At 43.5% G+C, this 15,315-nt stretch overlaps 1 protein-coding gene across 1 annotated transcript in view; it reads left to right on the forward strand.

Annotated features, from left to right (window-relative positions):
- Positions 1 to 4,062: 4,062 nt before the first annotated feature.
- The window catches only part of LOC116382894 (plakophilin-3-like), a 28,496-nt gene continuing 17,243 nt past the window's right edge, over positions 4,063 to 15,315 (forward strand). The window contains exons 1-4 of the mRNA XM_031846325.1: positions 4,063 to 4,351; positions 11,491 to 11,579; positions 14,038 to 14,666; positions 14,980 to 15,103. Of these exons, the coding sequence (XP_031702185.1) occupies positions 4,147 to 4,351; positions 11,491 to 11,579; positions 14,038 to 14,666; positions 14,980 to 15,103 (1,047 nt within the window). The 5' untranslated portion in view covers positions 4,063 to 4,146. The remainder of the gene's footprint in view (positions 4,352 to 11,490; positions 11,580 to 14,037; positions 14,667 to 14,979; positions 15,104 to 15,315) is intronic.

Raw genomic sequence — 15,315 nt, forward strand, 5'->3', positions numbered from 1 at the left:
TTAACTGTTTCCGCTCTTTATGCTAAGCTAACTGTCACCTGGCTGTCGTAATATTTAGCCAACAGACATGTAGGTGCTATCAATCTTCTCATGTAATTCTAGGCAGGAAAGAAAATTTCCCAAAATGTAGAATGATTTCTGTAACGACACCTAACATCACGAAACACTAGCTATATGTGATCTTTTCATAATTCATAGTTAAGTGAAGTAACACATTATTGATAGAGCTCGACATCAAACAACGATCGGATGAATCAGAGGGAGTTCTGTCTTTTCAGAACCATGGACAATGGGATCCAGGTGAGCTTCTACAACACATCTGGCGCTAGTTATGCCTTTGAAGCTACACACCCTGGAAACCGTTCCTTTGTTAACTCCAACAGTGCAAATACAAGTCACATCGCATGTGATGGGTGTTGGATGCAGATCAGAACCTGCACAATGTTCATTTTGTACATGCCGGGTTGAGAGTAACGCATGAATTTGAACGTAAAAAACAAAGTAAACTTGCGTTACACATGCTTCATACATCATGCTTGTTATAAATATATAGGCTTGCTGTAACTCCTTTTTTTTAGAAGTCACTCTCAGTGTGTTGTGTTCCCACCTTCTCCTTGCTTCGTTAACATATCCGGCCGGGCCGCGTGTGCTTTCGGTGCATGTGAGCGTGCCCCACCGGTTAGCTCACGGCCGCTGCTCTGCACTGCTGTCATACGGCGGTTACAGATTGTACGATTTCTTTGGAATAATTGACTGCGTTTGTCCCTCTTGTACCTCCCTTATGATAGTGGAGGTCTTAAGTGCCCCAAATCCACTTTGGTAGTATTGGGTTCTATCATCCAGATACATCCTGGTGCTCTAAGCACAAGGGGGACACCTACTGGACCAATTATGTCCTTACACACACTCTCCAGAAATGGCTCCTACATACCAGCCCCAAATAGTAATGACCAGCCAACAATAAAATTCTAGGAATTACAATTTAAGATGCCATAATCAAAATAATACAACACATTTCAGTTCCATTTACACAGGATACTTGGGGAGACCTGCTACCCTGAAGTTTCATAGAGCAGGCAAATGATATTAAATGGACTTCCTTTACTCACAAGGACTATCGAAGCATTCACACCCATTCACACACCGATGCCACAGCCTTCGGAAGCCACTTGTGATTAAGTGTCTTGCCCAAGGACACATCGACAGGGGCTAGAGGAGCCGGGCATTGAACCGCCGATGTTTTGATTGAGTGACGACCCGCTTCTGAGGCACATTCACCGGCCTTTCAAGGACATAATACTTTATACGTGCTGAATGCACAAGTCTGATCACGGAAGCCTCCATGACTCGTCCGAGTGGCACGGACCCTTGTGGGCCAGTAGGATCCATCCTGACCACGATATCTCCAGGCTTTAGATTCCTCCTTTTCTTCCAGGCCTTGGCCTCAGGAACCCGTTTGATCAGCCAGGTGACAATCTCCTTCCTTTTCAACTTTACTTTCTTCCTCTGTGCCTTGTTCTCCAGCTCTCTCCGTCTCTGCTGCACCTTCTCCCACTGCTTCCTCCACTTCTTCCGTTTGAGCTCAGCCTCCTCCTCAAATTTCAGTTCTGCCAGTTTCTTCTCCATTTCTCCTTCAACCATATAGCTCTTTCGTTTGAAAGCACGGTTGTTCTGCTTACTCAGCGTTTCTTCCAACCGACACAAAGAAATCCTGGAAGCAACTTCTGAAAGACCACAAGTTACCAATCCCAGCGCTGTTCTTATAGCACATGGGCCATCCCCATGGCTGCCAATGAACGACCAAGGTTCAAACATTTTGGGAGCGTTGCTTCCAATCAACGGGTCAATATAAGCCGTGATGCTGGGAGTTCATATACCTTTGACAGGTACGGCCATCTTACCAAATCTGTCAGCACTTACAGGCATTTTCCTCTGGGTGAGGATTTAGGGAAGCTTATCGAAGAGGTTGGTCCCAAACCCAGTGTAAAAATAAGGAACGTATGAAATTAATATAACGATTTGGGAACCGTTTTTCGAAAATAAATGTATTTTTTATCAATTTATGTCTTATTTATTATTATTGTTGTTGGCAATTTGTTATAATCTTTAAAATGCCTGACAAAAAAAGGAAGATCCCATGTTAATGTAATCTCTGTGACTTTGATGTTATTCTGGATGAGGACGCGTTTGTTTCTTTGTTATCGGGAGTCATTTGAACAATGAATAAAGATATAGCTGGGGGGGGAGGGGGAAGAAATCCCTGTATTTGGCTGATGTTTAAAACTGTTTACTCAGAAATACTCTTAACCTTCTTGGACGCACGACAAGTAAACAACATAAGAGCACAGCCATACATTAAAGCTGCAATGTGGGTCAGTGGTTTTCTCTGTATAGGTTTGTGAAAGCCTCCTGGGTCTCAGGGTTGTTTCCCAGGGAAGAGGCTCTCTTCCCCCTGACTTATTGTTGCTCCTCAGACCCAGACTTAGTTCCTCAGACCAAACCCCCAACAACTCTCATGTCAGCTTCCGGGGTGATGAGGTTATTTCCACATTCCTGAGCCCTTAACCCAATCCTGATCAACAAAGAAAGCTGCGCTTATTCTAGCAAAACTGTCATTCATTTGAAATGTTGGCCTAAAAAGGACATTATGTAAGCGTTGGATCCAGAGGTGAATGACAACCTCACCTCACCAGTAGCATTTTGTGTTTACATGGAAACATGTTCTTCTGCTTCTCATGAGTATTGGGAGGAATATTTTATTTTTATTGTTTCAGCTGAACTTCACTCCACCCTGCCTGCCGACGGCTCCAGTCATCATTTCGGTTGGGATAGGAATGATTATTTTTAAGGTATTGCGCAACATACGCACACGTGTGACGTAATATGGAGGTTTACTAACAGTTGATGACACATTTATTACATCTGGTCACAGTGAGCGCGCGTTTTTTCTGCCTGAGATCACTGGAGATTCAAACAAGAGTGCCGATGAGTTTACACAGCACACGCTTGCTCACCTGCGGATTTACTCTTTCCAGTTTTAGACACTCCTCTTGCACTCCTCGTGATCCTCTGGCTTTCGCGTCACCTCAGAGAATCTCCACACAATAGACCGTCTCCACTCTAGAGTTTTAGGCTATCAATGTCTGACTTAAATCATCCTAAATAGACCCTACACATTGTTTTTATTATTATTTGCATTGTCTGCCACTTTGTGTTTGTTGCTCACACCACTGGGAGTCACCAAAGTCACACATCCTACACAGGAGGCCTTCGCAGCAGCTGTCAGATTCAGGCTGACAGATGATAAAGAAGAAAAAAAAATGTCAGGTGAGGACACCAGGGCCATTCACTTCCAATCATCTGGATTTCATCAGACCTGCCGGTAAGCCGTACCCACCGTGCACTTCTGCAGCAGCCCTCCTCTCTGGGAAAGTGTATGTGGCAAGTCAGCTTAGAGTTTGTTTACTTTGCAAAGAACCTGAGTTCATCTGAGGTGTTTTTGATCACTCATCCATGGCCAGCGTCAACACACGCGCTACAAACTTCAATATGGTTTTAAAAAATATATTTAAAAAAGGCTGTGCAACCGTCTCATTTTTTTTTAGAACGGTTCCATTAATTCAAACATCTTTCATATTGATATATTGCGACACGTGTTCGCTTACATCAGCTACAAGCAGATAGAATGTTGCAAACAAACAAAAAAAATACGAGAGAACATTTTGCAGTTGGTTATTTTTGCAACTCGCCACCAGCAATAAGACCTGCCTGTGTTGCATGTGGTGATAAACAACATTTCATCAGTAGCCGGTGTTAATTGAAAAGAAAACAGTAAACCGGGCGGCGTGACATTTCATCTGCTGTCGCAAGTCAGTCGTGAACGTCATTTCTCGGAGACGCGCTCGTCCTGACAGTCACTAGGTGGGTGGCTGTTGCCCCCCCCAGACACCCCTGAACGTCCCGCCTCCAGACAGTTAAAGTCGCTGACCGGTCTCCATTTCGCAGCAGACGCGCAGACAGCGGAGCCTCACACCGGTTCGAGGCCCCCCCCCCCCCCCTCCCCGCTGCAGGACCTCGTGCCCCCTCTACTTTTACTTTTCTTTCTTTGTCCCGAGTGTGACCTTGTTTTTTTTATTAACACTGAAAATGAGTGTGGCGGTGGCGGAGGGCTGTTTTCTGTCCGCTCTTCAGCCCAAAACCTCCTGCACCGCTTACGTGGTTCCCTCGGACGGCCCGTCTCCGGACCCGGTGGCCAAAGCCAGGAGGGTCCGGGAGCAGGTCCGGATGCGGCTGGCGGAGAAGAGGTCCTCCTCCCTGCCCCGTCTGGACGACGCGCTGATCGGATCAACAGGTGAGCCATCGCATCGCGATCAAAAAAAAAAAAGTCCTCATAAGATGTTGTTTTCCAGCCAACATACAGCAGGTTGAAGCACCTACTGCTGCTGCCAGACCATTACATACATAGTATGCAATAACATGGGCCGGCTCACTGGTAGAAAACGCACTGATAAGGAATTAAAAAGCAGAGTGATGTAAGGTGCAGCTGTACTCACACAGATAGACCAACATTTGGGCTGTTGATGCCACTTTGTCTGAGTGATCAATAGGCTGCACTGGAATGAAGAATTACAGCTGCTATGGTCTTTTGTTTTACCACTTAGGTGATGGAACAAGTTGAAAACACAACAGTGACTTAATATCAGCCAATAACATTAGGTTTTGGAAATGTCTGGCCACCTGATGGGTGTAAAGTCTGACGTCCGGTCTCCTTTTTAGCTCCATTTTTAGTCTCCACCATCTCCTCCAGCAAACGTCCGATCACTTAATGGCTCCCGTGTGAATTAAATAGTCACATGAGCGGTTGTTATTAATATAAACGATATTGAAGTCCAACAATTGTTTTCCAATGAGAAACACTTTAACTTAAAAACCAGGGCACAGGCGAGTGATTTCACAGATAGATGGTCAAACCAACTGAAACCAGTGAATTGTTAGACCCTTTGCAGATTGATTTGTGGGTTTGGTGAACCGTTGGCTCTGTAACACTTTTATGATACCGTATTTACCACAATGCTCCTGTAACTATCCCCATAGTGCGTTTTCTTGCTTAACCAACACCTGAGTTTATTGTATTGTATTTATTGAATCAAACTTGATTTGATTGTTTAATACTCTGGCTGTTGTTCCTATTTATTCCAGTAAGAGCGTCCATGGGTTTACAGTGTTTTACATTATAGCGTTACTTCACAATGTTGTGACAATTATGTGACTTTCTGTGTAAGTTAGAGATGAAACAGCAGGTATCTGTTTTAGGCCAGTGTATAATATATGCTGTTTTTCTTTGATCTGAGTACTCTGAGGGTTAACCGTATCACCTTCCTATAGTGTAACTGTACACCCTTTGAACACACAAGAGGGAGCTTCTGGGTTTGGCTCCAGAGGCAGGAAGGATTATGGGGGTAAATGTAACCATTAAACGGCCTTACTCTAAAAGATAAGCCTCTGAATTGTTGGCGCCCGGTCGATAACAAAGACTAAGAAAAAAGTCACTAAGTCAGCAATGCTCTACCTTTAGTTTTCCAACCCCGACGACGTCATCAGGGGTCAACTCAGCTCGTGTTTGACAGAAGATCTGCATTACAGACCGGAGGTGAAAGAAAGCATGATGGAAGTGGGCATTTAGGAGGCAGGGAGGGTCAAATGAGGGATGCCATACAGTTGCATTATGGGAAAATGTAATGCTTCTGTTGCTTTGAAGAATTGTATCTCCTGAATTTTCGAAGATGTAGACGTCATTGGGACAAATTAAGCCAACAGCTAATTATTTTGTTTCTGAGGACACGCAGAGCCGCATACCAAAATCGAATGTCACGTACCCAACTGTCTGGAGAGAATATACGCGCACCGCTGCAACATTATTATGCATGCAGTCACGAAGGATCTCGTCATGGTGTGGAATTTTGAACAAAATAGAGACCTCAGGACTGTGTTGGGCTCCAGCTTTGGCTCTGATAATATGACAGGGGCGCAGCAAGAGAGCTGTTAGCATCCCTGTGTTAAAAGCTAAGCATGCACACGGTTATTATGGTGGTCCAGTTTGTTCCAAAAGTCTCCAGAGGATTGATGTTACAGGACTCTAGTGGAAAGACTACTCAGTTTATTCTTGTCATTTTACTTTAAAAAGTCATTTCGTAGTTTTTTGATAGGAGATGACACATTTATAAATGTATAAAATGTCACAGTTTTACCCAGAATGTATGTAAAAGAGGGCAGAATAGCTGTTTATATATAGTTGTGTGTAGTTCATCTGCTACACAGGTTGGTTATTTGTGCACTATGAGAACCGCACCATGAGTGTGTTACTTCCTGCTCATTTCCTGTTTTTTCCCCTCTCTATGGAAACTTTAATTAAGACATCACAGGTCCGGTCAGGATGGTCTCATAGTTATGACTGTTCACACGTAGAATGAGAACAGCTGCACAGAGAACCACCTCAACCACCACAAGTAAGGGAGAGGAAGGAGAAATGGACCGCTACTCCCTCTCCTGTCTGATAAGACGGCCGCACCTCAGTTTGACGCAACACGGGGGTCAGGATGTTGTTTTGAAAGCTGCATGTAAGCTTGAGTGAGGCGTTCTTTCACTAGTAAAATGACTAACGGCATAACTCCAAGCCAACACCGATCCCTTTTTCATTAGAAATATTACGCTATCGCAGTTTTAGGTGGAAAAAAAGGCAAAACCAAAAAATTACACATGGTATTATTTTCTTTCTGTAACGTAGAGTTTTACCCCAAATTACTCGTTGCCTCCAACACACACAGCCTAAAGATGTTTAAAGGACAGCACCAGTAGTTTGAAATGACAAAACATGCATAACTTACACATAACTTAACTCGCTGACCATTTTTGAAGGCATACAATATATGTTTAGATGTTCGATGTGTTTTCACACAACTCTAGATGGCCAGTGGTTGTTCATCTCTGGAATTACTTTAAAAGCCTGCACTTCACAATAATAACCAAGTTTTGATGGAATTTATTGTGGAATTGATTCGCTGTGATTGATGACAAAATGTCTGCTACATTCACATAAAGAAGATATGTGAAAAAAAAAAATACATGTTGAGAATTGTGTGAAAAAAACACATTTAACTTTTAAAAGTCAAACTGAAATTTCACAAAAGAAAAAAAAAATTAAGAAAATTAAAGAAAATTCTGTACATTTTCTGTAGAAGTTAAATGCATCCATCTGGTGCACTTTAAAAAGCAAATTTAAGAGGCTAGATCAACAAAGAACTTAATGTTCTTGTAAACAACTTTGTGCTCTAGTAATTAATGTAATCACAACACATTGTATAGATATTAATGTTGATGCCACGGCAAAAAGTCCCACCCACAAAGCTCGGTTAACAAGACGGGGTGAAGCTGTGGCTGGCTGGATGTCGGGCTGAAAGTCAGACCGCTCTGATTTAATTTGAAATAGCCTTCACACTGGTTGATTATGATTGGATAAAGGCCCAACATGTTAGACGCATTGTTAAACGCCAGACATTATCGGCTACTTTGGTCACATGTTGCTGTCAGTTTTGACCGCCTGGTGATTAACCATCACCCGATCTAGACCTATAAAAAGTTAACGGAAGCTACACTCCATCTTTTGTATAATGACGAGTGTGCAGGCGCTCAACAATGGCCCTCAGCAGCTTTGGAAAGTGAAGTCAAAGCGTCTTTAGCTTCCGTACTGTGACGTATTTCTAAGTGAAAGACAATATTTGAGCGGTGTACAGTTACAAGCGGAATTTAAATGATATAATTAGCATTTTATTGGACCCCCAAAAGTGGGCGGGTTTAGAATGTAGTGCAATACGGAACTACGGAGGACTGTGGCTCCACACACACCTCCCATGTCGCTAAAAGTTAGAGACTGATTGATTGATGGATGTCATTATTATAATGAAATTAAAATGATCATAACTATAATATGGATTCAATCAAACATTAGGCATCCACTCCATGTCATCTACTGCGCCTGGATGGGAAACGCCCAGTCGGTGTTTCGAGGCTGAGATGCTGTTTCCTCAAATATGCCAAAAAAATCCTGCTTTTAAAATTGATAAACGTGCACAATAACTGCAGCATTACTTTAATTTAGATTTCCTAACACAAAAAGTAAGGAGCATTGAAATGTGAGCTTGACTTTAAATGTGTTTTACGGTAGAGAGGTGAGGTTTGAAGTTAGATAAGCATATTTTAGTTTATTTTTTTCTATAGTCCAAATAAGTAAAATTCTGTCAGGAAATCAGCACATTACCTGTTGTGACCTTAGTTTGGAATATCTTTTGTGTGACATTTCAAGTTGGATGCCACTGAAAGAGAAAAAAAGTTGGATGAAGTTGACACATTGTAGTCTGAACAGTCCAGCTGCAAAAAACAAAAAAAAAGAAAGCGAAGGAAACAGATGGAGAGGGTGAGCTGAGCAGAATAATGCTAAACTTAGAAGGAAATGAGTGCAGTCACATGAGACGCTAGTGTGGGTGAGTGTGAATGAACTCTACTCTTTAAATTGTAATTTTAAAAAAAGTTAGCTGCTGTCTGGTTCATCACCCCTCCTAAACTCATTGACCACCCAGTGTGTGGAACATTCCTTTCCAATCTCCTCTTCACAGCCCGTTATCAGAGTCTATTCTAGACCAGCGTGCACTTTGGCCAGTGGGGTCAGGCCTGCTGTCATTGTCTCATATTTATCACTGGGTCAGATAATGTTGCGTGTAGTTATAAGACTCTGTTTATTGTGGGTGGAGTTTAGAGTGTTGGAGACCAAGGTGTTAGAGGTTGTTTTTTTGGATGTCATGGGACAGCAGGGAGATGAGTTTGCGACAAAGGACGGATTGAGAGACCACAGGGTTGAGAAAGCCTCGGCTGGATACAATGACCCAATACTGGCGAATGAGAGGAGCTGCACACATTCCATACGCAACACATAGATAAATCACTGAGAGGCTTCTTGTTTTGTAGAAGCTATCTGGGCTTAATCAGCGTCATAAAACTTTGAGAGAGGAGTTGATTAAAAACATACTAAAGATAGCAGCACTCCCATAATCTGGATTTCTCATGGCATGCGAGTGTGGTTTTTGTTACCTAACCATTTGACTTAGTGGTACGTCTTTCAGTATTTGAAGCAGTAATACAGTGGATATGTCATTCACAAACCTTCAACGAAGAGCTAAAAGACACATCTAGGGTAGATTGAAGACAACGCCAGACACCCTGACAGAGAAGTCTGGATATTTGCAAGGGGTTCCAATAGATCCACCACTGGAGACACTCCCACTCTCCTGGATCATGACCAAGATAGATAGCTAGGTCAGAAACATACACAGAAAAGCTCATGTTATGCTTGAGCAGAAGGAGTTTGTATGGCGTGTTGTGAGACCACGTCTGAAATCAGAAGACAGTCAAGTTTGAAGGCAGGGTAATAAGGGGACTCTACACAGAAATGGATGGGGTAATTTAAAGGTCCATTGTACAAGATTGGGAGCACTTCGATTGCCTCTCAAACGGCTCCTAGCAAACGTTACTAACAGCGCTAATGGTACAAACTATGACAAACGTGCTGGCAAAGCAAACAGTGTTCACCTGAGGGGGAACCGGAGGTTGGATGATATGCTGTCGGTCGAGACGGCGTTATCAGCCGTGACCGTCATATGAGAGCAGTGCAGAGCGGCGGCCGCGAGCCAGCCAGTGGGGCACACTCACGTGGCTCTGATTACAACACACACAGGGGAGGGATAGTGACTTCATTCTCTGCTCAGGTAGACATTACTCCACTATATCTTTACATAGCAAATGGTTGTTTGCTGCTATATTAAGGCTCTAAATGTCATATATAGCAGTATATTGCATGTACGCTGTATTTCCAATTTGTGGAATCTGAAAAAGTGTATCGTGTTTTATTTTTCAATTTGACACACAGTTTTCATTTGTAATCACATCACGTCAATGAGATCTACTAAGCAACGCAGGCTATACAAACATTAGGAAGTGAGACTATCTCCACGTGAAGACACTTGATCTGTCCGCCATCATCATGCATGTCCAAACATATCCACTAGCAGAGTTGCCAGATTAGATTGTTTTTTTCGCCTAAAAATCAATATATGTCAATTAACTACCCGACCCGTCAAGTGCCAAATTGATGCATTATATTAGCGGACCGAGACGAGGACTGAGCGCTGCGGCTCTGATGCTGATCCTGCTGCAGCTACAACTTGGGAGCTGTCCAGAGTGTGTGTGCGTGTGTGTGTGTGTGTGCGTGTGTGTGTGCGTGTGTGTGTGTGTGTTTGAAAGAGAGAAGGGAAGAGAAGGTGGACTATTGCACGCAATGTTTCTAACATACTCGGGGCGCTGCTTTGTCACTTTTTGACCTGCCCTCCAAAACTCGTGGTATTTTCTTAGTTTCCCAGAACCCACGGGTCGACCCATGGATCACTACTAGCTAAAAAAAAAAAATTATAATTACGGGGCCCATACCTCTTGTTAGGGCTGAGGATAAGATTTGAAAAATGGAGGAGTGTTCCGTTAAATATTGATACATTGAATCTAATTGGCTTACTATGTGCAAATTAAATCTTCCATATATGTAAAGGTGCACTGCCATCCCTGTGGTTCTGTTGCTGTGTAATAGAAGAACCGGATTACATAAACTGTGTGTGTGTTGTCCTTACTGTGGTGGTTGTGTCTGAGCTTCCCTCACCCCTGACCCGATGATGCTTATGTTCAGGCATGCAGGGCCAGACCCCCTCCCAGAAGCATCTCCTCCCTCCTTTCCTTCCGTCCTGCTGGACTGGATGGTGTGTGTTGTGTCTTTCTCTAAGCCGTTAACTTCAGGCAGTGCCCGCCTTCCTCTCTCTGCTCAACTCATAGCAGCTCACTCGTGTATATTGTTTGACAGTATAATGTGCTCATGAGTCTGAGAGTGTTCACACATTCTGCAATCTCTATTAAGGTCCCTTGATGTCTGTGTACATTATTATCATCTGTGAAGTTCAGGGAATTCATTGGTTTTACAGTAGTTCTGCCCAATCACTGTTATATACAAAGACTTAAATGTGGGTTTGGATCAAACTATCACATGCCTTTTCCACCAACATTCAACGAGTTCCGTTACGGTTTGCACACCTAATTTTGAAATGTTATGAGAATTTTGATCAAAAATAAATTTGGAAAAGTTGGTTCCCAGCCGAAACCAAAAAAAAGCAAGTTTTCCTTCCAACTGGTAACATCAGCTGGAAAGAGAGTATGAAGTCTTGCAAGTAATAATCATCTACGTCTTCCTATCATTAATAGTTTGTCTGTGCTTTTTATAAAGCTGAATATCTGTAAAAACTATCCGATCTTGCTATTACTGTTAACATAAAGGGTTATACATAGAACCATCAATGGCATGATGATCAAAAACACTAATATTTCTTTCTTTCCTTTTTCTAGACTACAACCATCCTGAGGCCAAGAGCTTTTCCCACACCCTTGGTTTCAGTTCCAGATCCATGATACACACACCCAGCCACGTCATGTCTGTGAGTACCGCCTGCCACTGCTTTACACTGAAAATATGCAAGAACATATTAACACAACAACTTAAAACTTTACACTTACAGTGTCCTGTAAGGATGGCTCTTTGATATTACTACAATAACTGGTGGATGGTTTAGGTATTATATTCTGTGTGGACTTGTGAGAAGTCATTGTAGTCTCCCAGCCAGAGACTTGTAAGTTTGACTGATGGTTTTCTTTGTGGAGTTTACTCATGCAGTCCAAATATACACAACACAAGCAACCTGGTTTTGAGATTGAACTACCCAAGTTAATTGCTGAGATCTGGTCCGTAGCCAGGATTTAAGAAAATAGTCCTCCCCCCCCTCCCAATGCCCTCAGCTTAATTGTTATGTGTTTGTAGCATTAGGTATCGAAAAATGTCAAGTACTGAATGCATGACTGTCTCTTTGTCACTTTGCTTTATCTCTATACCAGTGCTGAAGAAAGGTCTGGGTGATCCCATCAAAATTCCACATTAAGGAAGAAAACAACGCTCTGGGTTGTTTATATTTCTTCACAGATCACAATCATCTTGGGCGGCGTCTTGTATTTTTGTACTATTCAAGACATTGATCATAAGTGAAGCAGCAGAGCTACACCATTTTGCACGGAAAGCGACCATATTATCAAAGTACGCCAGTAAAAAGTCTAAATATTATCTAAATATGCATACTGTTGTAACTATTAACTTACGTATTTGTCTACTTACTTTACTTTTTCCCAGAGGAGCATAAAGTGAGCAATGGACATACATGGAAGAACACGCTACTAGCTTCTAGCCGACAGCAGGTTGTTTGGGAACAGAGACGTTATTACATACACCATGGCACAGGCTTTACAGCATACAGCCCATGGATGTGCTTATGTACATTATTACAGCCGCACACAGCTAGCAGGAAGCCAGCAGGACCAGATATAAATGTAGTTGTCAAAAAAGCATCAGAGTTTCGTCTCTTTGCCTCTATACTCTTTGGTGCCCTTGTCAAAAGGTAACAAACAGATAAAGTGAGTGGGGGAGAATTCTGTCTGAAAAAAACAGCCCAGTCTACATCCTGGTGAGTCTGACTATCCTGACATGACCTCAGTGATAGCTGTGACCCTGGCTGAGATATGGGAGGGCAGCTGCATCGCTATGTCTGACAGAACACAAGCGGTCAGACTATCAGACACACCCAGGGTAGATAAAATGAGTTGAGAAAAAAAGAAAAAATGACAAAATGAATAACCGTCTGTTGTAAACACCATCCAACAGTTTACAGACTGGTTTAAACTTTGACCTACTGTACTGAGTGCAGGTCTCCTGAAGGGTTTCCTGTGCAAAGAGGGATTCTTAACAACAGTGTATTACCTTCATTTTTATCTCCAAATAAAGTGGTTTACAATCTGGATAAACTGTCAGCTTGTTTACAGTTTACTATGAAATAAGACCAAAGTTGTAATTCGTAATAGTACTTTAACTATAGCTATCTAAAACATTAACATTCCTCTAAAAGAGTAGGATATTGTTCATCACACACACACACACACACACACACACACACACACACACACACACACACACACACACTGGAATACAATGCACCAGTAATGTGTATGAATAACGTTTCCTCTCTGTTCTAATTGTCTAACCCGGCTGACCAAATCCAGAACAATGTAAAGTATACACAGGATGCTGGTCTCTTGGCTTTTAACAGGCCGCTCTCACAATGCAGAGGCAGCAGTGAGCTTCCTGCAGCTTACAGTAGCCAAGCTTTGATGAAGAAGAGAAGGAAGAGCTGTTTACTGTGGAATGTCTCACAACACCTGTGTGCTGTCCTGGACAGTTTCACTAGCCTCAAGCACGGTTTCCTGTAAAAACCTATTAAGGGTGCTAATATAGCAGCAAACTACTATGTGCTACATAAAGGCATAGTGGAGTGATGTCTACCTGAGCAGATGAGGAAGTCGTTCTCCCTCTGTGTGTGTTTTAATCTGAGTTTGTGCTTTGTGTACGCAGCCGGGACCGGCGTGTCAGTCTCTCTGTTGTGCCCCACTAGCTAGCTTACGGCCGCGGCGCTACGCTGTTCTCATGTGGTTACAGCTGATAATGCCGTCCCCACCCTACGGTTCCCCCCTCAGGTTAACAGTGTTAGCTCTGTCACCACTGTTGCCGTAGTTAGCACCGTTAGCTGCTAGCTGCTCAGCCTTGTCCACGTTTAGAGCCGTGTGGAGGCAGTAGATATTCTCCGTATTCCATATTGAGCACCTTTAAGAAAAGAAAATACTAGTGGTACATTTTTTTCTTCTTGTTTGTACTGTGAAAGCTTCTCTATACTACTTTTTGCAGTACAGGGGAAGTTATATGCCAATTTGTCTTTTTATATCAGAAATTCGGGGAAAAAGGTATTCATCTTTCCCTGCTGCAGTGTGTCTGCTAACCCTTTTATTTCCACCTTGCAGAAGCCCACAGTACCACTTCGCTCCTCTGGTTTCTCCTCTCGCTCTGCTGTGGAAACCAGTTCCAAGGCGGGCCATAAACAAACCAGCATGGTCCAGAGCAGCTTCCAGTCCTCCCACCAGTCACACAGCAGAAACAGACTCACCAAGTCACTGTGCCAAGCAGACCAGGAGGCACTTCCTATCACTGTGTTGCCTCCTCCAGAGAACGCCTCCTACGTGATCACTGTGCCTCCCCTCGGCTCCCTAAGGCGCAGCCTCAGCGGGACACTGGCCCAGGAAAGAGGCTACTGGCAGGAGGAGGAGCAGCCGTGTCAGTACACCTATAAGGGCCCCTCCCATCGCACCATCAGTCGCATCACCAACCGACAGCAGCACTACCAGCAGCAGCAGCAGGGCTCTGCCTTCGGCCAGGAGGGCTGGGTGGGGACCGGCAGGGGGGTCCCCATGGCAGGGGACGGCTGGGGGACACAGTGGCAGCAGCACGTGTCCAGGGCCAGCCACGGCATGGGGACAGGGCAGTGCCAGGCCACCCTCCACCGGGCCGCCTCACTCCGCAGTTTGAGGAGCGTCGGGAAAGGAGTGGATATCTTGGACGGAGCATCGATACACAGCAATGACCCACTGGAAGGGTGAGGCCCATTATTCATTCATTTACCTGGGTAAACATCTGGGCTACCTCTGGCTCGGGTCGTCCTGTCAAATGTATGTATGCTGTTTCCACAGACTGTTACCATGCAGAGGTGGTGACAGGCTGAAGGAGTCTCACTCCATTATGACATTTTGAAAAAACGTTTATGTTTATCTGATTTATTTTATGGACAAAATTATGAGTTGATAATTGGAAAGATATAATCAACAGATTAATCAATGCTGAAAATGATCATACAACTTATTACGTGTATGTTTGTGTGTGTGTGTGTGTGTGTGTGTGTGTGTGTGCAGTATGCTGGGTCTGGACATGGCTACAGCTGTCAGATATCTGTCCGAGTCAGATGCTGCCTTGCAAGTTCTGGGAGCTGCATACATACAACACAAGTGTTACCATTGCAACGAAGCCAAAAACCAGGTAACACGGTTGCACGTTGACGCGTTTGGTCATATTTCCCTCACTTGCTGCAATTTATTTATGTGTTTAATTGTCCGTTTGCTCTTTTTTCATTTAGTCTGCCTGGTGTCCATTACCAGCACCTCATCTCCATATGTGTGTATTTGGTGTGTATTGTTCCTGATGCTCTCTCTCTCTCTCTCTCTCTCTCTCTCTCTCTCTCTCTCTCTCTC

Source organism: Anarrhichthys ocellatus, unplaced genomic scaffold (assembly GCF_004355925.1).
Source record: "Anarrhichthys ocellatus isolate YVR2014 unplaced genomic scaffold, GSC_Weel_1.0 scaffold6, whole genome shotgun sequence".
In the NCBI taxonomy this organism is placed as follows: domain Eukaryota; kingdom Metazoa; phylum Chordata; class Actinopteri; order Perciformes; family Anarhichadidae; genus Anarrhichthys; species Anarrhichthys ocellatus.